Raw genomic sequence first — 26,723 nt, 5'->3', positions numbered from 1 at the left:
CCATGCATAATTTATGATTACTATTATGAAGTGAAATTATCAGTCTGTGCAAGAAATTGAACATTGATTGAAACATTGTTACCTTTGATCCCAACCACTTGTCAGTATATAATCAGGTATGGAATTTCTTTGTATAGTTATTGCTGGTAAAATTGTATTTTGAGATATCACTAATTAGAATTCTGCCCTGCAAATATATAATTTATAGATAACTTTAACTACAATTTCTATTAGTCAAAAACTCCTTTGTAGGTATCTGGACATTTTTTTCAAATGCTAGTCAATGGAACAATATAATTAGTCATAACTAGGCAACTTTGGATAAAAATATCACGGTTTCACAGTATTGTGATAACTGCTTTACAATATACTCTTTTAAAATGTCTGGGTAAAAAACAAAGAAACATTTGAACACAATGGCTGCATCCTAAATCGCATACTTCCATACTATATAGTATGCTATTTACAGTATGCGACTCGATTAGTATGTCCGAATTCATAGAATTTGAAAAACAGTATGCGAGAAGTAGCCGGATGACCTACTACTTCCGGCGAAAGTGTGCATCCGATGGACGCTATGCTATCCCTTGCTGCACCGCGAGAGAATTCATGAATGAGAGTAAAGCTGGTATGTCACTTAATGATTACAAAATGGCATTCATAGTAAAGTACGTCAAAGCTCATTCATACTACTCACATTCATACAGTATAAAATGTACTTTTCTAATGGTCGAGTAGTAAATTCAAATTTAAATGCAGTACTTACTGAGTAGCAGTGCACAGTGGCATACTACTATGCATCTACTATACTATAACACAGCAAGTTCCATTTTTCTTTTTGCCGCCAGTTTATCAGGAAGTGATGATTTGTGTTCTCTTTGACTTATTGGATGGAAAATGCGTGCTTTATGCGCAAATGTTTAATTCAAATCTTTGGATGGAAATCATAGCTAGTATGACATTGTACTGTAGATTTCTTAATCACAAGGTCAAAATTGTACACATCCTTGACTTAGGACAATTTTGAGAAACGTATCTGATCCACTTCAAATGTTGAGTACTATAGTCCAGTCTTTCCCAATCGTGTTCCTGAAGGCACACCAACAGTTCATTTTTTGGGTGTCTCTTATCTGACCCATTGTTTTCAGGTTTTGAAGTCTTTTTTAATGTTCTGCTGAGCTGAATCAGGTGTGTTTGATTAGAAAGAGGTTGAAACAGTGGCGTAGCGGACGGGCCCTCAGGGCACGCACCGCGGGGGGGGCCCGCGTGATTAGGGGGCCCCGCGTCGTCACGATTTTCAATAATTGTAAATCCGGCAACCGCAATAATCAAACTCTTGGGAACAACTGTGGTCGGAACCAAAGTTCACAGGTCTGTGTTCGCTGAACTCCTCTCAAGTGGTGGACTTCATTCTGATTGCTTGCCATCGAACCGCGTCATAGCTCAAACCATAAAGTTGACTTGATTTCAACTATCCTCGAAGCTCACACCGGAGAAGACGCGCCACGCTGTTTCTCGCCGTCGGTTCTCATTGAAAAGGAATGACTTCTGGCTACTTTGACGCTCTCGCCATTTTCGGTTTGTGATCGCTCCTCAGTTTGTGAAGGCTTCCCCGCGTTGTCGCTCCACCCCGCCTCCCTTCCCCGCTTCTCAATTTGTGATCGCTCCCCACCCCCCATCCTCAGGGGGCCCCGTCAGTGATCCCTGTAGGGGGGTCTCCGCATTTTGCGCTACGCCACTGGGTTGAAAATGTGTACTGCTGGTGTTCATTCAGGAATGGGGTTGGGAAACACTTCTATAATCAAAACTAAGGCTGCACGATATTGGAAAACACTGACATTGCGATGTTTTAAGTTGATGAAATACACACAGTGTTTAGTCATTCATGAAGGGTCGTATGTGTTTGTTTCCATGATCCATGGGGTTTGTTGCATGTTTTTCCCTGCGATGCTTTCAAGGCCGATGCAGCCACGCTGTTGGTTTGCAGCAAGCATTTTTGTTAGGAGAGCTGTTTGAGAATTGAAGAATAAATTGAAGAATAAATTGTCTTTTATCAGTTGAGTTTGTTACCATTCAGACATATCACCTATATGCATGCTACCATGTTCGCATATGTTTCAAATCTTCCAGATTCCCTGCAGGGTTAATGGTTGAAATAGACGGCAAGAGACCTGCTCCACTGCTATCCACTGTGTCTGCATTCAGACCCAGGGATTGAGAAGGAGAGAAGTCCTCCTCATTTATAGTGTTTATATAAACACGATTATCTTTATAATGATAGAACAAATTGTATATATCAGAGAACAAATAACATTTGTAACAGGGCATTAAGTTACTTATTGTTTATTTCTTTGCATTTTAACTTTGTAAACTATAAAATCATGGCTCTCCTCACAGTTTATGTCTTATTTTGTGAGCCAACTGGCAACAGTTGTTCGCTTCCCTCTTTTTGCTCTGCGTCACACCCACTCCTCCCTCTAGTCGCAGCGCTCCACGCCCATCACAAAGCATTTTTTGAAAAAAATTCTAAGACTTGAACCAAAAGAGGGGGGAATTCATGGCTCTCTAAGCTTCAAACATTTATCATGCTCAAATGCTGTAAACTTGCTTGAAATGATGACAGTCGCAGGCCTTCAAAGCTCACAGTTTCAGCTAAAAATCTTCTTTAGCTTCCACTAAACAAAAGAGTTGCCTATATCTTGAATAGCCTGAGGGAGAGTAAATGAACAGCAAATTTTCATTTTTAGGTAAACCATCCCTGTAACACAGCGTGTCCACATTCATTATTCAAAAATAGATGAAATATGCCACAATAGTTTCAGTATCAGTATCTTGGCTCCGCTCTGCTCTCCTGGGGATTTTGCACAGCATGAGAGCACACATAGCCATTTGCTTCACTGTCATGATCAAAGCACAGAACCACTGACTAAATCTATTTTAATCTTTCTGAAATACGTGGATGGAGTTGTGAGTTTTCTTACAATATGTAAAAATAACGGCGTGTTTGTTTATATCTACATCCACTGCTTTAGCAGTCGGATGCATTAAAGTAATAATGTTAAAACGGCATAAAATTAATTATCATTGCACAAACTGCCTCTCACATTAAACAGACATGGTACCAATCTGGTGTAGAGAAGGTGTTGTGCCAAGACAGGAGAGGAGGAGCAGCTCTGAATCTGTTTGTTTTGGCATTTTGAGCAGAAGTAATCCAAACAGGAGCACAGATCGGTGAATGGACAAACCCTGGGGCATCTCGCAACCTGACGTGTGTTTGTCTATCAGTCCTACGGCTTCTACTGGGCATCAACTGTAAAGGTAGGCTTTACGTTGGTGTCTATATCACAATTGTGCTGCTTTATTACAACACCAGGGTGGATGTTGAAGTGTATTTACCTTTCAAGATTATCCATGCAGGTAATGTGACATTTCAGCAAACTTGTTTTTTTCAGATGAAGTCCTTTCGGAGACACTGAAAATGACAAAATTAATGATGTGATATTTTAAAATACTAATCATGAGGGGATTTACAAGACACATGAACTTGGTGTTGGGGAAGCTATTGTAGTTACAATTAGAAACACTTTAGTTAGCAGCTAAATACTGACGATGACAAGCAATATGCATTTTAATTAAAAAATTGTTTACGTAACTATAACTTTTATAAATTAATCAGAGCCCTGACGTAAATACGTACAACAAAACAAATTTACATAATCAAGTTGAAAAATTATCTACTTGACAAGGAGTAAAATCAATGAATGATCTTTGTGAATCTGTTCATAATTTGCTATAATGAATAATTTCTCTAAAATCTGTGAGACAATTTGATGAACCAATTTACAAGAATGATTTTAATACACAAGGCAACAAAAAAGGCCTCTTAGACAAACAGATTAATTCCAACTCTAATTAGGAAAAAGACGACCACTGGGATGAACTTATGAATCTGATGATCTAACATTTTCACTATAGTGAAAAAGACATTACAATTATAAAAATACAACCACTCACATGAACTGGTGTACTATGGTGAATCAGACTCTTAACTCTGCATATTCACTATAATGATTCAGAAGTTCCAACTGGTTTCCTACAGTGAGTCAGAATGCTCTACATAATCACAACAAAGATTCAGATGTTACAAATATGAAAAATTGGCCACTCAGATAAATAGATTGACTACAATGAAAAGTCTATCATCATTTACCTAATCTCATGTTGTTCCAAACCCATAAGACTTAATTCACCTTCAGAGCAAACAAAAAGATATTTGTTATGAAATCTTGGTTTGCAGTCCCAAAATGTAAAGTCTGTGCGCTATATGCACACAGACTTTTAATATTCAGCCAGGCAGCCCAAGGGCTTCTTCTATTACAAAACTGTCCTGTTTAAGATCTGATTTCTTTAAAAATTAGAAATCTTTACTGTCTGTTACATATACGATATGAGGCGGGTCTCATAATTGGACAACAAGAATGGCATTAATTTCAATTTCCAGCCGTCATGTCTTTAAAATATGACTGTTTATTTTACCGCGGTATTTTCAATGGAATTTCTTTGCTGGCCTGTTGCTACTGATGGTGCTAGTGGTTACATGGCCTTTCATTTCATTTTCGCTTGAACAACTAAATAAATGCTTAAGTCTATTTAACTGAATGTATCGTAATAACATTACAACATCGATGCTGTAAAAGGAACCTTCTGAAATTGAAAATAATCACATTAAACTTTCACCGGAAGCTCATCGTTGGCTTTAAAACTCTAGCTGTGCATAGAGCCCATTCATCACAATCTCTGAGGCTTCTCATTTGTAACAAGATTTTTAAAAATCCAAATGACCAAGCAGTTTAATCCATGTCTTTAAGAGACACAATAGCTTTGTATGTGAACAGCTTTAATTTAGCTTTTTATTCTCATATAAACATTAAACAAGATAAACAGAAGCTCAGTCACACCTGCTTGATGTGCAAGATCAAACATAATTGGTTTTGTGCTCAAATATGAATGCTGTGAACACGCTGTTTGATGTTCCTTTTATATGTGAATTAAGGTTCGTTTTAACATATTTTGGGTAAATAGACTTTCAATGGAGAGACAAACATCTCTCAGATTTCATACAAAATATTGTCACCGGGAAGTTTAGAACAAAACCAGAGCAGGTAAAATAATTTTTAAAAATTATCCATGTAATCTATTCTGATCGCATCAAGTAACTTACTGCTTGAAAACTACTTTAAACTACTTACACCCACACGACATACAAGTAGCGCTGCAATATGACTGTATATAAGCACTGCTGGAAATGCATCTGTAGGCACAAGGCCGCAGTCTCCAGCAAAACCCATCGCCAAATTCAAAAACGTTATTATTTTCTTATTATTCAGTTATTATAATTAAATCAGTTAGATATAAATTAAATATATCAACTACCAGTAAGAAAAGAATCGGGAACAGTTGTATGTAATATTTGAGTGCTTTTAGGGACTAAACTTACCTGAAATTGGCGAAAACAGCGGCATGAGCGGTTTTGTTGACATCCAGACTAAATGCCGTTGCTTAAGGATTGGGTCTTAACGATTGAGTCGATTCCTCGATTCTCAATAGACCTAGTGCTGGAATCGACTCAAAGACAGGTATCGACGCCCAGAGACATGTTTTACACGTTTGCTTTTAAATTTAAGACCACGAGCGCTGGCTATTAGAATTAACGTTGGTGCTGCGGGATGAAGCTTTCACTTTCAAATGGCCATAAAAACACACATTTTTTTATTTTTATTCTGCGATGACAGAAAGGTTCTCTTTGTAAATTTATCATACTGGGAACGTTATTTTATGACTAAAAGAGAACGTTTTAAGAACATCACTAATGTTCTGTAAAGGTTCTGACTAATTATTACCTTTAGGGAACTTTTAGGGAACGCTGTGCAAGGTCGCGAGAACAGACTGAATAAATATTCAGATGTAAGTTAGAAGTCTCTCTCATTTTCAACCAGTTACACCCAAATTTGTCGTAGTAGTCTCTCTATTTTCAATCAGAAACACTGATAAATTCTGAAATGATTATGTTTTGCACAATAGCCAGTCCCGGTCAAAATGAAACGCAAAATTCACCTCATTTCTGTGTTCGCTTGTTTTCCCTCACAGCAAACAGCTTGTATAAACCTCTGAGTACTCTATACAATGAGCACAGCACAAACAAAAGCTTTCGCCGTGTCTCTGTCTCCCGTGTTGAAGAGATCTCTGTGGAGGTACACCAGTCTCTCTGATGAGGCCTGTCAGAACCGATGCTGCCTGGACAAACAGCGCCTCCTGCTGCTCAGCCTGGCGCTGCTGGCCCTGTGTGGCATGGTGCTGCTTCTACTGTGGAACTACCAGTGCTTCATTGTTAACCACATGTGCCAGGACCCGGAGCACAGTTCAGAGTATGTGCTGTTTGATATGGATGAGCAGCGGCTTTCTTCATACGGAGCAGCCTGAAGCTGTGAGGCTGAATAAAGCGGTGACAGCTGCTTACAAAGACTTCTCTTTCCAAAGGGCAAATAGCGACTGAGGGGGAAAGCCAGAAAGAAAAATATATAGAAGAAAGGGTCTATGTCATGCACAGAGCACTGTATCTACTCCTGGGCTATTGCTTTTATCTTTAAACTAACAGAAAAATGTCTGTAGTGATGTAAAGATGTATATTAAAAGATAATGCATCTGTCTGAAATGAATGATGGACATAAGTGGAATATTACTCATTCTAATATCTGTTTAATGTTTGTTATTGTAAGTGTGCTTACAAATTATAATGCATAATGCACATCCTGTTTCAATAAATAAGAAATAAATCCTCTGGGCACACAAGCACAGTTGTTTTCTTTGATGAATGACCCTGAGTGTGCCCGTAGTTCCAATAGGCTAAATGCTTTTGTCTACGGTATGAGCTCTGCATGATAACAGAGATATGCTGTACGCCTTTAATGCTTTTGTCATTTGTTTTTTTTACCATCCTGACTCGGTTTTATTGCAGCATTCACAGATAAGAATTGTTGAAAACCTCAAGTTATCTTTTTCCTGTAAGACAACTCATAACAAATAGACGTGTGTGCTCTTCACACATATTTCACATGTGTGTTAACCACTCAAACAGTAAAGGAAAAAACTAAAGATGTTCGTCTGAACTCTATACAGGTAAGATATAACTTCTACAACTAGCTCAAATCATTGCCAGAGTTTGTGTTTGGAACCTTTTACACAAAAATGTGTTGTTTTTTTTGTAACAAAAGGTTGGCATGAAGAGAAAACCAGTGCATTAACAAAGTCAACATTACATCACATGTGTGTGTGTGTGTGTGTGTGTGTGTGTGTGTGTGTGTTTGGTTCAGGTTTTTCCTATGTCAGGTTTTTGTAATATAAAAGTTATTTATCAATATTTTTGTTCCATTGAGAAAGACTGCTCAGTGATAAATGGACAAAAGAATGTAGAAGATGGAAATGTACCTCCAGGTACCTCTACATCGTAGATGACTTTTAGGGACTGAAGACACTAAGTGATGAAGTGTTTCAGGTGTAATCCTGCAAATAGGTCTTAAGGTGGGCAACAGTACGAGATCTTCATTGTTGCATTATACACTTCAAAATGCGCCACACATTCTCTCTTGGAGACAGGTTGGGACTGCAGGCAGGCCAGTCAAGTACCTGTATCCTCTTTCTCCGCCATCAGGACTTTGTAAGAATGTGACTATGCATTGTCTTGCTGAAATATGCATGGGCGACCCTGAAAAGAAGGCAGCATAATGTGGTCCAAAATCTCTATTTACTTTTCAGAGTTATTTTTGCCAGCACAGAAGTAGAAGTTACCTTTGCCTGAAATACCTGAAATAGTGATTCATCTGCCACAGTACACATTTCCACTGTATGATGATATATTCCAGATGCCTCAGGCCCAGAGAAGAGGATGTCGCTTCTGGACACTAACATAGGGTTTCCTTTTCTTTCAGATATCACAGTAGTTCAACTTTGATCCTTGGACCGCCTTTGCTTCTAAAGGACTAGAGCTTTCATGGATGCTGCTTTTGTACCAAATCATGTTGTCTGCTATAAAATAGCCTACAAATCAAACTAAATTCACTACTTTGTTTTTTAATTTGCGTTTTCCATACTGTCCCATCTTTTTCTGATTTGGGTTTGTATAAGAAAGGAGGTTTAGGGGTATTTGGGGCACTTAAAATGTTATGTAGTTGTGAAAGTTTTATACAAATCATTACAATTACAAACAAAGGTTTCATAATTTTGTGTTTCTTTTTATATTTGTTCATAAATGTTGAACAGGTTCAGTTTAGTTAAAAATTATAACTTACAAAGATTCAAAAAATTGCTAGGACATCCCTAGTGAAAAAACAGCTTAAATCAGCCTAGGCTGGTTGGCTGTTTATAGCTGGTTGATCAGCCTGGTTTAGAGGAGTTTCCAGCCTGGTCTTAGCTGGTCAGGCAGAAAAATGACCAGCTAAAACCAACTTAAGCACCCTGGTTTAGGCTGGACATATGGTTTTGGCTGGTCAAGCTGGTTTTAGCTAGTCATCTCCCAGCCTGACCAGCTAAGACCAGGCTGGAAATGGCCAAAACCCCTCTAAAACCAGACTGGTCGACCAGCTAAAACCAGACAACCAGCTTGGTTTTTGGCTGTTTTTTTTCAGCAGGGATGTTTTCATTAATGACTGAAAACGACATCTACCCACTAAAAAATAACCGTTGCATTTTTGTCACAGTTTTCTAAAATACTTCATCGATCTGTTCGTAAAGTATAAAATTTATTAAGAGACATAAAGCTACAATAGCGATAAAAGCAACAACACTTACGAGTCTCGTTACACTCTGAATAGACTTCTTCAAGAAGTACATAAATAGTCTGACTTATCGCCAACAGTTTCACAGCAAGAACCTGTTGCTCCGCGGACAGATGAGGAAGAACAATACAGTGCCGTGCCCACTGGTTTTACCGCCTGCCACACGTCACGGCAGTATATAGGCTACCAGACGCTCCAGCGAATGTCGTCGCTGTCATTTGCCTTGCCTGGAACTCGTAGTGAAGATGGTATCCACGGGCAACAGGCAGCAATGCCAGATCATTACTGCCACCGGGGCTCTCTTTCTGGCAGTCGGCGGGATTCTTCTGCTCGTCCTGCCCTCTGAAGACATCAAAGGGTCACCAGGCTTTATGGTAAATAACATCTTTCTAATTTATGACACACACAGCCTGGCTGCAAACCCCACAGAGGGGAAGGGAGTGTTTCCAGTTCACTGAGCACGTTATCATGAGACTGAGCTTCTTATCTGAATGGTGACGTTATATCGATTAGTTTCCGGTGGTGGTCATAGATTAATTATTTCGAAGTCTCAGATGTTGTCTATCATGATCCGTGACGTACGGTTCTGGCTGAACAGTGCGAAGTTTGATTAAGTTTTTTAAGTTGATTAAGATTAAGTTTTATTTAAGTCCTTAAGTGTTTTTGTTTTCCACCTGTTCACTTCAGAGTAATAATTTTGGATTAAAATGTATGCCAAAATGTGAAAGGTAAGTTTTGGCAGCACTTCAGAGTGAATTTGTACAACATTAAAGCAATTAAAGAACAATTAGGATAAAAAAAAATCCCAAACATTTGGGGTGAGAGATTGTGGTAACTTTTAATTGTGCTCTATCAAATTTGGAGACACTGTTGGATATGTGCAGCTTTGAAGAACATAAAATTAATGAGTTAAGGCATAACCAGGATGATTTTGAGTATCATTAAAAGCAGTTCAATTACACTTTAGCCTCAAAATGCGGAAAAATCAAGGGGTTAACAGATTTTGATGACTTCTAATTTAGTTTTATCAGTTTCGAGGTATCTACAGCTCTTTGCAATAGAGGTGGATGTTTTCTAGAATATAAAACTAAAGAGTTAAGACATAACCAGAGTGAGTTTGGGGTAAATTTTAAGCTATTGTGTGTAAAACAATAGACACCATCACAGACGTTGTAATGGTTTTAAAATACTATAAATACATTACAAACTATCACCTTTTAATGGTTTATACTATTCAATTTATTATTACGACTACATTTCCATTATAATTATTAAAATCATTAAAAATTCTATGAAGGTTCCAGTTGTTTTTTCAGAAAGGAAAGATGGGAATATTATTACTCAACAGCATGTAATTTTGTCTTTTCAAAACATTGTTGAGGATATGCCACGCAGACCAGAATGTTACTTACTGCAACTAAAGATTATTATTATATGACTTAGTTCCTCATAACGGGGCAACAGTTATTGGTCATAATCACACACACTTAATCTTACCAACGGAATAATTAAGTTTCATTCATTTCTATTTTCATTTTATACATACTACATACATTTAAAGGTAACTAAAGTTAAAATTATAAAATGTATGCATTTCTGAATGTAATCACACACACTATGTTGCTGTTTATAATCAGTGGCCTGGTTGAAATGTGCCACTTGCAAGAATATTGTGCTGACAAAGAACTGAGTAAGATTGTATCAACCAAATGGTTTAGACCAATGATTAAAGACAATGTCTCATCATCTATTTGTATGCCTGTATTAAAACTTGCCTCAAAGGATAAATTAATCATTTTTTGTTCCTTCTCTATTGTTGCCTTGCTGCAAGAATATTGCATCTTTAGGAATTAATCTTCTGACATTTAACATTGCACAAAATAGGCCCTCACAAATATTTGAATGTGTCTGCATTCATTATATATATATATATATATATATATATATATATATATATATATATATATATATATATATATATATATATATATATATGTATGAAATTATGAATATAGATAGATAGATAGATAGATAGATAGATAGATAGATAGATAGATAGATAGATAGATAGATAGATAGATAGATAGATAGATAGATAGATAGATAGATAGATAGATAGATAGATAGATAGATAGATAGATAGATAGACAGATATGGATGGACAGATGGACGGACGGACAGACAGATATGGAGGATGGATGTATAGATCCATAAAGCTGGTTCGTACTGCCAGTAGGCCTGTCGCAATAATCAATATATTGACTTATTGCACAACACATGGACATGACCTCAATCAATTTGGTGAGCCAATATATATCGGCCTTACAAAAATAAATAAATAATATCAGCAACATTTTAGCTCTATCTGAGGTGTCAGTATCAGTATGCTTAAAAAAATACTAGTATCTACTATAAATTACTTATTTTCATGTGGGTGTCTAACAACTGACAATAGATCAGTTATTTTTACCTTGTACATTTTTTTGTTAACATTTTTCATTATATTAATTAGTTTTTTAAGATGTTACATTTTTTTACATTCTTATTCCAATGCCTAATTTTGATGCTATTATATTGTCATTCTGGCATTAAAAAATGAGTGGCATAAAATAGTCTTAAAATGACAATAATATTGTTCATCTTTACATATTTTGGTGCAATATATCGCACAATGAAAAATAGATATCATAACAGGCCTAACTGCCAGCATTTCCCAGCTGTTTTGATTCAACCCTTTAATCTCTTTTCCTTCTTAGAAAGGGAAGAGTAGTTCTTAGTGGTTATGAATGTCTAGGAATATTTTTGTATCTTATTGTGACATTGTGCAACTCGTACCCACCCATTACTGTTAACTCTCTTAATATGCCTAGAGCGCATGTTGACAATTCTGTTTAGCTTCAGGATAAACCCCTGATAAAACACATACTGCCAGGTGACTAACGGCAAAACTGAGTGTTGTGGAATCACACATAAAAAGGCAAACCCGAACATGTTTTGAGTCACCTGTCGAACACAATTTTCAGAGCCGCTGCTATTACACAAAGCTAAAATGCCAGTATGCAAACTGTAGGCAAAGTGTGGAGTGCAAGATATATAATTGGAAGGGATTATCTTGGTTTGCATGAATGAATAGGGCTCAGGCATTGTCTTGCCAAAATACACACTCCTCTAGGAAGCCTTTACTGCAGGTGTGTGTAAAATAAGATAAAAGAAATGGATGGTGACTTACTAGAGTGAGAGATGGCTTATGTAAATGACACTTTCTTGATCTTTAGGTTGTAAAACACTTATGATCATTGAGCAAACACTTTAATTCAAAGTAGCGTTGAAGGAAATCTACTTAGGCAAGTCATGTTAGCTTGAATAACAATCAGTCATGAATTTAGAAAGAAGCCTGATTAATTTAAAAAGAAGAAAAAGCATTAAAAAAGTAGAAGATGCAGATACTTTTTAAGCTACATTTAGTATGATTGCATTTATCAGTGTAATATATGATATTGTAATCCTAAGTGAATCAGTGCAGGAACAGTGCCTCTGTGAAAATGATGTGTAATGTAGTTCCCATAGGGTAATGGCCAAGTACACACCCTGTTCTCTGCAACAACAAAGTCATTTACCTGGAGCCAGTTGCACCAGCTACAGAATATGCAAGTTGTAACTTGGTCTGTTTGCTGTGTGAATACGTGATTAAAATCTACACATTTATTAAATATTTGAGTGTCGCTCATTAGATCTTAAATGTGTTGCAATTCTGAATATAAACTAAATATTTGAGGATGCCTGCATCCGAGAGTACTCTGAGTTGGATATTGTGATTGGAACAAAACAGCGGACTGATTAGAAACATCAACAAATAACTATTGAGAGATGATAATAACAATAATAAAATAACAATAAATTAAAATTAATACATTTCTAATTAATTAGCAGATTTATTTTATTAGTGTTTGTTCATTTTAAGTATAATTAATTTGTTTTTATTTTATTTTTATATTTTATTTTTTTTCAATGTTTTTAAAGAAGTCTTATATGTTCACAAATTCTGTATTTAACTGATTATTTAGCCATATTGTCAAATATTATTCTTTTAAATATAAGTTGTTGACATGGTGGCGCAGTGGGTAGCACTGTCACCCCACAGCAACAGAAACTTGTTCTCCCTGTGTTGGCATGGGTTTCCTCCGGGTGCTCAGATTTCCCTCACAGTCCAAAGACATGCGCTATAGGTGCATAAAATAAGCTAAATTGTCCGTAGTGTATGTGTGGGTGTGAATGCAAGAATGTATGGGCAGAACTGGTTTGCAACTGGAAGGGCATCCGTTGTGTAAAACATATGCTGGATAACATAAGTTGGCGGTTCATTCCGCTGTGGCGACCCCTGATTAATAAAAGGACTAAGCTGAAAAGAAAATGAATGAATGAATGAATTAATTAATTCAAAGTTGTTTTATTGCAATAAACAGATGAAACCAGAAGTTTACATGCACTCTAAAAGAGGAACATAACCATTTTTAAAAATGTCTGATGGTAAATTATACTAAATGTTTACTATTTTCGTTCCATTAGGATTACCTAAATGATTTACATTTGCTAATTGACATAATAAAGAGAGAATTTTTTTTTCTTTTTTTTTCTGGAGAGTCAAAAGTTTACATACATGTCCTTGTTATTTTTGAGATTTGATTTTAAACTGTATAACTTTGGTCAAATGTTCTGGGTATCCTTCCACAAGCTTCTTGCAATAGTTTGAAGGAATTTTAGTCCATTCCTATTGACAGAATTGGTGTAACTGAGTCAGATTTGTCTTGCTCGCACAAGCTTTTCAACTCTGCTGCACATAAATTTTCTATAGGATTGAGATCAGGACTTTGTGATGGCCTCTCCAAAACATTCACTCGTTGTTCTTAAAACACATTTGAACTAATTTGGCAGTATGCTTGGGGTCATGGTCTGTTTGGAAGACCCATTTGTGGCCAAGTTTTAATTTCCTGGCTGATGTCTTGAGATGTTGCTTCAGTATTTCTACATAATGTTCTTTCTTCATGATGCCATCTATGCTGTGAAGTGGACCAGTCCTTCCTGCAGCAAAACAGCCCCACAACCTGATGCTGCCGCCCTAATACTTCACAGTTGGGATGGTGTTCCTAGGCTTTTAAGCTTTCCCTTTTGTCCTCCAAATGTAACACTGGTCATTATGGCCAAACAGTTCAATCTTAGTTCCATCAGACAACAGGACATGTCTCCAAAAACTATTCTTTTTTCCCAGTGTAATTTAGCAAATTGTAATCTGGCTTTTTGTTGTTGTTGTTGTTGTTGTTGTTGATTCTGGCCTGTTGATTTTCTCATGTTTTCACAAAAGGAAGCAGTGTGTTTGAGGTTTTCCTTAAATACTATTCTAAAGTTGTGCCTCCAATTCACTCAAATGTTGTCAATTAGCCAATCAGAAACTTCCAAAACCTTGACACCATCATCTGAGCTTTTTCAGAGGCATAATAATCTTATTGTATGTCAACTTGACTTACAAGTAAAGTTATAACATTTTCTCAAAACATATCTCTCTCGTTATTCTGCAGAAACAAATGTGACAATCCTTCTTTCCTAAAAGAGAAAAAGTTTAGTCACATTAACATCTGACTTTTTTGAAATGGTTATGTGCCTTTTTATACAGTGTATGTAAACTTCTGGTTTCAACTGTATTAAAAAAGGTAATTCATTACTATGATGAAAGGTGAAATTTCCATCAGCAGTCTTCAGTATGCTTCAGAAAACATAATATTTTTTTTTATTTGGTGATTAAGAAATGTATTTCTCGATGCTGTAGTGATATATTGTGCAGCCCTATGAAATTAAACCAAGACAAGATTGTGAAAATTTCTTATGTGTTTGTCTTCAGTATGGAATAGTTCTGGATGCTGGATCCTCTCATACGTCCATGTTCATCTACAAATGGCCAGCAGATAAGCAGAACGGCACTGGCATTGTCAGTCAGCACAGCGAGTGCCATGCAAAGGGTGAGTGTTTAATGATTAATGGCTTCTTCCTCATTTGGATGTCCGTTTGGATTAAAATGTCTGTTAGAATAATTGTAAATATGTCAGTCGATAAGATTAAAAGGGAAAGTGCAGCACAACAGGGATGTGAGACCGTTAAAACCTTTTGTAATGCTTTAAACTGCAAACTTCTGTCATCATTTGGTGCTTTTTATAATATTTATAAATACTTTATACTATTTACCATAATCTTAGTTTCAGAGTGCAACACACTTCTTAAAGTTTTACTTTGTGTATAAATGCATTAAAATGAATTATATTTTAGCTCTGTAGCTCACTCAGAATGCTATGACTCAAGAGTGCTGAGTATGGACACTATTTTGGCCATTTCCTCTAATGCGGTGGTGCCTTAAGTTTGCCCTTTTACAATTTCATCACTATGGTATTTTCAGTGATCTCTAAGTATCTGACAATCACAGAATGAGGATGTTAAACTCTCAGTACCCCTCAAATATTGCTGATCATTGGAGATCTACGGAAACATCTGGAATAGGCACCCAGAATGTCTTGTTGGTAGTCAAGAGTCCTTGTTATCTTAGATAATGAAAAAGGAACCGATAGTTCTTTGCCCATGTAGAGTTCAGTCATGAGGAAAAGCTGTATGATTCATTTTATTCTTGGGATGACATGACCCCTTTCCTCCTCACTCACTTTTTCCACCAGGAGGTGGGATCTCAAGTTATGCTGGTGTCAAAGGAGGAGCAGCAAGAAGTCTTAAGGAATGCATGGATAAAGCCATGAGGGAGATCCCAACAGTTAGATACAAATACACTCCTGTGTATCTCGGGGCCACAGCGGGCATGAGACTACTAAAGTGAGTCAGAAAACTCAAGAGCTTTGTGTCAACTTCTGCTTGTATATGACCGAATCTTAATTCAGCTTTAGATGTCCTATATAACTTTTCTACTAAAACTGTATAAGGATCACGTGACAGTAAATAGTACTGGAGTGATGTTACTGAAAATTCAGTTTTGGCATTATTAAAATAGATTTATAATGACTAAAAATGCAATAAAATATCATAATCTTTGCTTTTCTTTATATATATATATATATATATATATATATATATATATATATATATATATATATATATATATATATATATATATATATACATATTTAAAGGTATCATGGAATGAAATAGCAGAGTCATAATAATTTATTACATGGTAATGAAATGCCGATAGCCTCAAACAGTATTGTTTCTTCATGTTAATCACGTGAGTGTAAACGCGTAATAAGAAACAGGCCAATCAAAAAAAGATACAGAATGTGACAACCCACAAGGGACTGTTAATATGCACACCTCTACAGCGTCTGATTGGTCACAATGTTTCCTATTGAGCTTACAACGATGATACTTTATTCATTCATTTTCTTTTCGGCTTAGTCCCTTTATTAATACGGGGTCGTCATAGTGGAATGAAACAAAAAATTAGTAGGCCATTTGTATTGGATACACCTTGCCGTATTGAGGATGAGTTGTCAGCAAATGTCTTATTAATTTAGACGGTATCATGCATCCGTTAGCAAAAACTTTGGCACAGATAACGCACTGTGGCTGGGTCAGGGACTCGTTGCTTTGAGAAAATTAAATAAAACCATAGTTTAGGTAATCTTATCCAGCACATCTTATCCAGCACATTTTTACGCAGCGGATGCCCTTCCAGCTGCAACCTATCTCTGGGAAACATCCACACACACTCATTCACACTCATGCACTACGGACAATTTAGCCTACCCAATTCACCTGTACCACATGTCTTTGGACCGTGGGGGAAACCGGAGCACCCGGAGGAAACCCACGCGAACGCAGGGAGAACATGCAAACTCCACACAGAAACGCCAACTGACCCAGCCGAGGCTCGAATCAGCGACCTTCTTGCTGTGAGGCGACAGCACTACCTACTGCGCCACTGCGTCACCAACAAAAAAAATTTCTCCTTATTTTCGAAGTATAACACAGCTTATATTTCCTATGTATGTGGGTGTAATAAGGTTTGATGTTTTTCTAGCCATTGGGAAGAAAGAGTTGAAGAACCGACGAACATTTTAAACATTTAATAATTCAATGAACAACAGATGAAAACATAAGCAGCAGCCCCTCAGAAAAACTGCCGCACACACAAACACAAGCACATAGTTCCAGGCCTGTTCTCTCGTTATTCCACTTTTTTTTTTTACATTCCTCCGTGAGACTTGAGACCTGTGTGGCACATAGGTGACACTCGTTAACTCTCATGCCACCAGCCTCACTCTGCTTCTACTGTTCTCAGCATGCCCCCAATAGCACAACAGGATCTTTTAACGCCTTATTTATACTTCTGTGTTGAGTGATCGGCGTGACAATAACTGCAATAACCCTTCTGAAACGCTAGCTGACAGTGAGGTTTTTATGTTCCTCTGTTTCTTCGCTGTTGTTTTGTTTTTTCTGAACGCTACCTTAATGTACACATGGCTCAAACTCACTCATTTTGAGGCGAGAACCGGCAGATGTGCAACAACTTTAATCATAAGGTAAACAAAAAACAAAACTTTCCACCTGGAGCTCCTAAATGGCAGTGGTTTTCAACCTTTTTTTTGCCTGAGACACTCTGTTCCCCTTCAAAATATTGTAAGGCCCCCCTCCACATTTAATTATTTTATCGCTCATAGAAATTTGCATTAGGTATGTCAAAAAAAAGTGGTTTATTTATTACTATATCTAGATATGTTTATGCAAAAATAATAGCCTAATGTAAAATATAAAAACAAAAAATTTGTAGGCCATTTGTATTGGGTACACCTTGCCGTATTGAGGATGAGTTGTCAGCAAATGTCTTATTAATTTAGACGGTATCATGCATCTGTTAGCAAAAACTTTGGCACAGATAACGCACTGTGGCTGGGTCAGGGACTTGTTGCTTTGAGAAAATTAAATAAAACCATAGTTTAGGTAATTAATTTGGTGTTTCCAGTATTGCTAGCGCTGTGACCTGAAATGTTTGGAGCTTCCTCATCCTGGTTCCAGTATACTTGGGTAATGACTACTAGCTGCTGAGGGCTAATCAGTGAGTCTTTTTTGTGGAGTCTGAATTACAAATTTGTAAATTTTTTTGGTCAGCCAGGGGATAAAATTAGGCAACATGATAATTTTTTTTTTTTTTTTGTGCACTACTAAAATTTGTAAAAAATATATGACGCAATCCCCCACAGAGCTTGCTGAGGCCCCCTTGTGGGCCAGGACCCCCCTGTTGGGAAACGCTGCTTTACGGGGCTCAACACTTGTAAACACTCGCTCCAACAAGTTTGCACGGCTCTCACCCACACTCGTCAACGCTACCAAGCTGACCAAATCACAGAGCTAGTCATATGCGTCGTTGCGACATGTAGTTACATTTTTTGAGAGGTGCGCATCAGCATAGCATATGCCAGAGCATGCGCCAGAGCATATGCGTTCTTATTGTCCTTTAGGAACAATAAGAAACAGGCAGCCATGCATGGCCAGGGATGAGTTATCTGATCTGTTTACAACTCATGGAATGCAAAATTCAGGAAAGACAGTTTATAACTTTATTCAGCGCTGCCCTTGTGGCATAAGGTCTTTTTAAATATATCTTTTGTATGTTTAATGTATATACTGCAAAATTTACATTGTACTTTTGTAATAAGGTAACAGACACATGTAAATTTCAAGTGTTTAACACGTTTATGCGTTGTGTCATATCACTCAGCTCTTACTGTGATTTTAATGGAGCTAATAGATGGCAATTAACTAAAAATATCATTTATTTACTGTACATAGAAGTTAAAGTTATTTCCTGTCTATGTTTTCAGATATGTTAAACCCACAAAATACAACTCTAAATACACCTGCAGTATCTATCCCTTTTATGATATATTATAATTATTTAAGGTATAAGTTATATTTACAATTTAGCCGATATTTCATCCACAGCACATAACTCAGGAGCAGTAATGGAAAAGCAGACTTAGTTTCCTACAGATTGTTCCTAATAAGAACCTTTTATCCAAAAGGGTATGTGCCGAGCTAGTGCTGTTCCCATGCTGATACACTTCCGATGACCTGTTATTGTGAACTTTTTTCCATTTTATACGGTTCCTTATACAGCATTGATGTTGTAATGTCATTAAAATACATTCAGTTAAATAAACTTTAGCATTTATTTGGTTGCTCAAGGGTAAAATGAGACAAAAAGCTGTTTACTCGCACGCGCCGTCAGAATTGGCAGGCTAACGCAGAAGCTCCATTGAATATACTGGGGTAAAATAAATGCTCATATTATAAAGATATGGCGGGGGAAATGTAATTTAATGCAGTGCTTCTTGTACAATCTGAGACCCACTTTAAATCGGATATCACTCAGCTAGTGGATATCGCTTATTTTTAAAGAAAACAGACCCTAAACGCACTGGATTTTGCATTGGCATTCAATTCGCCGGAAGCGCTTAACCCAGGTTACTGGCAAATTAAAAGTCCTATAAGCATGCTTCGGCATATACCCCATTCAATTAAAACATTTGTCATTTGACAAGGCATCTATTCAGTTTGTTGAAAACTTTTTGACAACTGAAGTATGATTATTTTGCACTTATGTATTTCAGAGTACATCATGCTGTGTGAGGGTCAGAGATATGAGCTGAGAGCAGCATGAAAGCAGAGCTCATTAATATTCATGACCCCCCCAAATAAGGTCAAAATCAAGATTTTCATTCTAGGGTTGTAAATGGGCATGTAGAACTGAAAGCTGTCTGGAGAGTTTTTGCACTTACCTCAGCCACACACTTTCTATGTTTATCTTAGAGAACAATTAATCATACTGAATAAATGCATTGTATGGCACCGTTAATAAATTTACACTCCAGACTTTTGTGTGCAGTGTGTACTGTACAGTGTGCAAATGCAGTGCGTACAGTATATACAAAGTCTGTATTTTTCAGGTAAAATGCAGTAGTGCCCCAATGTGTAGGTACAGAGGAAATAAAATTGTCCAAGATGGAGATAACAAATATTGGTTTCTGTCGTATCACACAGTATTTCTAAACCCAAAGAGTCAGCTGAGGTTTTGAAGGAAGTGGAAGAAAAACTGAAGAGCTACCCATTCAGTTTTAAAGGAGCCTCCATCTTAACTGGACAAGAGGAGGGAGCGTATGGATGGATCACAGTCAACTACCTGCTAGAGAACTACATTAAGGTATAAAGTTAGCCATATTGAGTATCTTACAATGTCTAGATTTTTTCAATAAAGCTCTGCTACCAGCCATTACCCTACATTTCCCTATCTTATTTCTCCAGTATGGTTTTGTGGGTCAGTGGATTACTCCAGGCAGAGATACAGTTGGTGCGCTGGACTTTGGCGGAGCGTCTACTCAGATCACCTTTGTGACAAAACAGACCGTGGAGAACAAGGATGACCTGATGAAACTGCGGCTGTACGGGCGAGACTACCAGATCTACACTCACAGTTTTCTGTGTTACGGACGAGATCAGGTTTTGCTCCGACTGCTGGCACATCTGATCACGGTTAAGTGCAATACTTAAACCTGGTTTAGTTTAGACTGTTACATTATTCAGAATTTAATATATAATGTTTTCTCTTTTTTATGTGTGTTACAGATTCAGGGTTCAGACACATCTATAATCCACCCCTGTTATCCTGCAGATTACAGCAGCTCTATAAAGCTGAGCAGTGTGTTTGATACTCCATGTGTTGAAAAACAAACTTCTTCCAATCCTGATGGTGAGCTGCAAATAAAAGGCACCGGAAACTACAATCAGTGTCTTGGAAATGTGTCTCAACTCTTCTCCTTTAGCAGCTGCTCTTATTCCAAATGCTCTTTTGATGGAGTCTTTCAGCCCAACATTACTGGAAACTTCATGGTAGGAGTTGCTATCAAGCCTATTATAAAACAGACAGTTCCATTTCATGATTGGCTAAATGAAAATGCATTTCATGTCATACCTAACAACATCCCTTAAGTCTTCTAAATTCACCATAAATCACATATTATTGACTTTAAAAAAATCAATGAATTTCGCTGTTTTCTTAATCAATTGGCATTATATCTAACTTGCTCCTTCATTTTTCAAGCCTTAGGCAGCATTTCAGTCTGGTGGGGGATGGTTGTGGTGACATGCAAGCAGTTATTAAGTGGGACAGCTTGAAGCATTAAAATAAATCATACATTTATCTGCTGGGCACTTGTGTGTCATAGTTGCATGTGTCATTATTATGATTATGCAATCTCTCTCTATCCATCACTTTTCACTTTCATTTTTTCTTGTTTTTTTTCTCCTCACAGGCATTTTCAGCATTTTTCTACACACATTCCTTTCTTCAGGAAGCCACAGGCATCAAAATCTGGACTCCAGCTCATTTAGAGGACGCTGCTCGTGTGATCTGCAATATGAGCTTGCAGGAGGTACTGACCCGCTGAACTAATTTCGAGCCCTGCTATTCGGAGATGACTTTCTCTCCAGAGTATCTCACCAATCGACCAATTATTGAAAGTCTCCTGGTCTCATATTTTAAGATATAAGTCTAAGAAGACAATATTTAACTTACAGTTGAAGTCAGAATCATGAACTCCCCTGAATTATTAGCCCCCCTGTTTATTTTTTTTCCCAATTTCAGTTTAACAGAGAAGATTTTTTTCAATACATTTCTAAACATAAACAACCTTAAAATGGTTTTTAAAAATTTAATTTTAATTTTATTCTTACAAAAATAAAACAAAAAAGACGTTCTCTAGAAGAAAAATATTATCAGACATACTGTGAAAATTCAGGGGGGGCGAACAATTCTGACTTCAACTGTATATTCCTAATGTGTTGAATTAAATCTTTTTTAGCAGATGAATATTATACTAGTACCTAAAGTTTGTTGATGAATTTTGTTGTTGGCTTGAGAAAGCCAATGTGATTACGCTAGGATTGATATTGGCAGTTAGCAGGAAGCAGAGTGGTTGGTTGGCAGTTGCTAAAATGTTTATGGCATTTCTATAGGTTGCTAAGCAGTTGCTAAATGGTAACTCAGTTTTGGGGCTTGTATAATTTTTTAAGATGCCAAGATTATTAAAATGTAATATTTAACATTTTCTGATTGGCATGAGTAGGTATAGTAACAATCTTGAATGCAGAAGGCACATTTTGACCAAATTTGAGCCTTGTAGCATGAACGACCTAGGAGGAGATACGTTTGTTTTCGAGGACCGAGTAACAGTATAACAGCTTTCTCAAGCCACCATAATGAGTAAATGTGATTTGATTCATTTGGTTTTATTTTATCCAAATACGGTATAAGACCAGTGTTATTTTTAAATCACTACTTAACTATTGTAGTTTTCAATAATAGTTTGAATTCAACTTAGTTGTTTCTGCTTTTCCTTTAATTTTAAACATCGTATATAACCTACACTTCCAAAAACAAAACATTGTGTCTTTGTAAATGAAAGAAATGCTATATTTTTCTATAATTTTTCTTCTCCATTAACAGCCGCATGATGCATCCCTGCTGTTAATGCTGGCATTTGATTGATTATTAATTAAACGTTCTACTTTTATCATTTAATGGTCAAAAATAAAATGGAATGAAAAAATAAATAAATAAACATCCCAACCTGCCAATAAAACATGCTCTGACAAGTTTCTACTTTTACTTGAATTTTAGACATTTAGTACTTTAATAGATTTTTTGGAATAACAAAGCTTTAATTGCACGTATAAATGCTTTAATAATGACTATAAGTACTGTAAAATATAAATAAGGCAGTTGTTTTTATAAAAAACTATTTACTTCTGATTTCATAGTGACAATATATATATATATATATATATATATATATATATATATATATATATATATATATATATATATATATATATATATGTGTGCTTTTTATATATATAGTATACATGTGACTAAATGTATACGTAAAATCCTTGACCTCTTCTACTAAACTCTGTCTGCCCTAGATGGGAAAGAAGAGTCAGGATAATGAAAGCCGTCTGAAGGACTACTGTGCGGTCTCTGTGTTTGTGCGGGCACTCCTGGTCAATGGATACAGTTTCAACGATCGCACCTTCCCACAAATCTCCTTTCAGAAGAAGGTAGAAAAAAACTAGTCTGTTTACCTGCTGAATGCACGCTTCACATACATAGTCTTACTGTTATTAACCCCTTCCAGCCTGTCAAATAGAGAGCGCATTTCAACTTCCACTCAATTTCCCAATGATAACATTTTACTGCTACATTGAACTATAATTATCTTAAAAAATGTATACTCAGCACATTAAAGAAATAAAGGTTTGCAGATTTAAGTTTATAGTTCACCTTAAAATGAACAATGCCGAGTAAATTTTCAAGTGGTTTTGTTTTTGTTAAACACAAAAGAAGATACTTTGAAGAATGTTGACACCCATAGAATGAAAAAGAAAATCTATGGACGTCAATGGCTTTACTGGTTTGAGGCATTCTTTAAAATGTCTTCTTTTTTGTTCAACATACGAAACCCAAACAAACAGGTTTGTAGAATGTGAGGGGTGAGTAAGGGATGACAGGAATTTTCATTTTTGGATGAACTAGAACTTTTAAGCTCTGTGAATAAACGCTCCACTAAGTCAAGCTGATGTCAACATGTAGCTTTGGTTCGCAGGCAGGAGACACGTCTGTCGGCTGGTCCCTCGGCTACATGCTAAGCCTAAGCAATCTGCTGCCTGCCGAAAACGTTGCACTGAAGAAATCGCTGCGCTCAGGAGCCTGGAGTTTTCTCATCTTCCTCTTTTCCATCCTCCTTACCTCAGCACTAATCTTTCTGTTTCGAGCAATCTGCCATAAAAACAAAGATGATGTCGTTTGATAATGCGCTATATTTGTACTTATGTACAGTTTATCATTATGCACAGTCCTTGGTGAGGATTCTTTCATTTACAGTACTCTGAAAACTACACGGATGTATAAAAAACATTTCATCAATAATCCATTTCTTATGAAGCACTTTTTATATGTATTATAGTTTTATAAGAGGCGACACGGTGGCGCAGTAGGTAGTGCTGTCGCCTCACAGCAAGAAGATCGCTGGTTTGAGCCTCAGCTGGATTAATTGGCATTCCTGTGTGGAGTTTGCATGTTCTCTCCACGTTTGCATGGGTTTCCCTCCAGATGCTCCGGTTTCCCCCACAGTCCAAAAACGTGTGGTATAGGTGAATTGGGTAGGCTAAAATTGTCAGTAGTGTATGTGTGAATGAATGTGTATGCATGTTTCCCAGAAATGGGCTGCAGCTGGAAGGGCATCCGCTGTGTAAAAACATGCTGGATAAGTTGACGGTTCATTCCGCTGTGGGGACCCCAGATTAATAAAGAAACTAAGCCAAAAATAAAATAAATGAATGAATGAGTTTTGTAAGAGACAGAAAACAGGTCATGGATTTATTAGTGCAAATTTTTTTTTTTCATCTCACACCTGGTCAATTCATGCGCTTTCTCTGATCAGATAGCCTTGTATTTATTAGATTCCATTTATAATTGCCCACATAAATGTGTCTCTGCTAAACGGATATATCCAATATTTAAATCCAATGATATATGCCAGTGTTTCTCAACCACGTTCCTGGAGGACCGTCACACCCATCACAGGTCTTTCAGTCTCTCCTAATGAGCTGATGATCTGAATCAGGTGTGCTTGGTTAAAGAGACAGGGAAAATGTGCAGAGCTGGTGGTCCTCCAGTATTGTGGTTGAGAAACACTGCTATATGCAAATATAACTAGGTTACCTTGCTTAAGATACACTTTCTACATATATATTTACAAAAATTCAAATTATACATGTTATTTCGCTTACAAATCATTTCATACGTAGGCTACTGGAGGTTTTTTTACTCATGCTCCAGTAAAACACCACCACAAGTGCACAAAGTGGGCTACATGAATACTGTTCACTAAACATCTGTAAATAAAACATGTATTTCTACCGTATTGACAGAAAACTGTAATGGATTTTCATTAATTTGTGCATAACCTTTACTCTCACAGCCTTTGTAAATGAAAGGAATGCTATATTTTTCTATTATTTTACACTCTGTTCATAGAGGAGCTAAAGGTGCATGATGCATCTCTGCTGGTAATGCTGTCATTCGAATGGATATTATTTAGACATTCCAATTTTGTCATTTAATGGTCAAAAATAAAATTAAATGTAAAAAATAAAGCAAAACAAACATCCCAACCTGCCATCTGTGGCATTGTTGTTGGGTGTCTTGTATTTGCGCTGTTATATCTGACACCGTAATAAAGCACGCTCTCACATTTTATTTATTTTTTACATTTTGGGAGAAGAAAATGTGTACATAAGTAGTTTCAACAACAAAAGGCATTTAGAACTGTCCAGTTTTTTCTGGAATGTGTCAGAGGACACCCCCTAAAGTAGTTTGAGTGCCAGCAAGCATTTTTTACTTTTAGAAGACGTCTCATGGATGTCTAATTGACGTATAACATAATCTTGACTAAAACAAGGCTAAATATGGTCTGTCAGTGAAAATCTAATAGACGTCTAATAGGCCAAAACTAGACTAGTCATCAAATAAACAGAAATGAATGACTACACATATTAAGTCTATTGGCGACTAGTGTAGTTTTGGGTTATACTTAGATGTCTATTAGATTTTCAATACAGCCCAAGCCTTGTTTTAGCCAAGCTGTCTACGTTTAGATGTCTATTAGATGTCTTTTAAACACAAAACTGTTTGCTGGGATCCGTCTCGAATGCATTTCTGAGGGCATTTACACCAATCTTTCTCATAATTAGATACTGTAGCCATCTGATGAGAGAAAAATACATGAAGTGCCCTAGCGTAAACAGCCTTATAGATGTGTTTTCTCTTCTCATAATGTTGAATGTATATTTTTAGATACACTTCTGTGCCTTATACATTTATACACCGATGCAACTTTTCTATAGACTTTCTTTATGATGTGTCTCATCTGTTGTAATATAAAGTCAAGGCACTGAAATCATGCAAAAGAAATATCTTTCAAATGTAGCTGTGCAGATAATGATTTTGATTTGAAAACTGCTTGCTTGGGTTTTTTTTATTATAAATAATTGAATGTGCTTACTACTTTTCTTTCAGATATTTTGTATGTTATCTGAATAACATTGAATGTTTTGGGCTTTTTAAAGCTATATGCAAGTGCACAAATATTGATGGTTAGCAAATATTGATTATTATTCTTGTGTTACACAGATTTGTATCTAATCGAATGCTCTCTATAATAAGAATGTTTCTCCCTCAGTGTTGCCTGCTACAAAAGTGCAGGCAGAAAATCGAGTTCATGTTTGTTAGAGTATGATTAAAGATGCAAGTCTGTTTAAAAAGACGAGCCCTTTGTCTTGCCTGTTTTCAGATTCAAGGAAATATGTCAACACAGGAAACAATCCATTCTATTTTTAACTTTTTCTTCTTTTTATCCAACATGCCCCAAATGAAAAAGATAACATTTAATGTGATTGCACATGTGACATGAGATTGAGGCAAATTTTTCATTTAAAAGTAAAATGTGTTTGTTTACCACCCATTTTATTATTATTATTTTTTTGGAATACTTAAATTAACCATGGTTTTACTACAAAAACAACAACAAAAAGGTTATTGTAGTTAAACTGTTCCTACAAACTAGCCATGGTTTTGGTACACAAACCATATCCTACACTCTCAGAAAAGAAAGTATGCAAGCTGTCACTGGGCTGGTACCTTTTCCAAAAGGTACACATTTGTACCTAAAGGGTCCATATTGGTACCTCAAAAGTATATATTAATACCTAAAAAATTTAAGAGGAACT

The 26,723-nt window shown here is 36.5% G+C and overlaps 1 protein-coding gene and 1 long non-coding RNA gene across 8 annotated transcripts in view; one reads left to right on the top strand and one right to left on the bottom strand.

The window, feature by feature from the left end:
• Positions 1 to 3,396: 3,396 nt before the first annotated feature.
• Positions 3,397 to 26,723, bottom strand: part of LOC137495597 (uncharacterized) — a 33,999-nt gene continuing 10,672 nt past the window's right edge. Inside the window, exon 5 of one of the 2 annotated variants that reach the window (XR_015491280.1) lies at positions 3,397 to 3,472. This is a non-coding gene — a long non-coding RNA (uncharacterized LOC137495597). Of the gene's footprint in view, positions 3,473 to 23,101; positions 23,713 to 26,723 lie in introns of those variants that run through there. The other variant, XR_015491278.1, reaches the window with a different exon arrangement.
• entpd2a.1 (ectonucleoside triphosphate diphosphohydrolase 2a, tandem duplicate 1) lies at positions 9,039 to 26,258 on the top strand. Of its 6 annotated transcripts, XM_087251764.1 has the most exons (12): positions 9,039 to 9,205; positions 14,725 to 14,842; positions 15,545 to 15,695; positions 19,920 to 20,079; positions 20,181 to 20,408; positions 20,502 to 20,625; positions 20,702 to 20,765; positions 21,188 to 21,307; positions 22,860 to 22,994; positions 23,540 to 24,135; positions 24,282 to 24,489; positions 24,612 to 26,258. In XM_087251764.1, the coding sequence occupies exons 1-8, from the start codon at positions 9,077 to 9,079 to the stop codon at positions 21,264 to 21,266; spliced, it is 1,053 nt and encodes a 350-aa protein (XP_087107890.1). In that variant the 5' UTR covers positions 9,039 to 9,076; the 3' UTR covers positions 21,267 to 21,307; positions 22,860 to 22,994; positions 23,540 to 24,135; positions 24,282 to 24,489; positions 24,612 to 26,258.

The sequence above is a fragment of the Danio rerio genome, chromosome 5 (assembly GCF_052040795.2).
Source record: "Danio rerio strain M-AB ecotype USA chromosome 5, GRCz13ab, whole genome shotgun sequence".
Classification (NCBI taxonomy): domain Eukaryota; kingdom Metazoa; phylum Chordata; class Actinopteri; order Cypriniformes; family Danionidae; genus Danio; species Danio rerio.
This window is presented reverse-complemented; position numbering and strand designations above follow the sequence as displayed.

What these genes read in the sequence shown, in the direction of transcription:
- entpd2a.1 (XM_087251761.1), top strand. Translation starts at nt 9,077, where the DNA reads ATGGTATCCACGGGCAACAGGCAGCAATGCCAGATCATTACTGCCACC. An exon ending in TGCTAGAGAACTACATTAAG is followed by an intron (nt 20,080 to 20,180) that starts GTATAAAGTTAG and finishes TTATTTCTCCAG; the next exon opens with TATGGTTTTGTGGGTCAGTG. An exon ending in GCAATATGAGCTTGCAGGAG is followed by an intron (nt 21,308 to 22,859) that starts GTACTGACCCGC and finishes TGTCTGCCCTAG; the next exon opens with ATGGGAAAGAAGAGTCAGGA.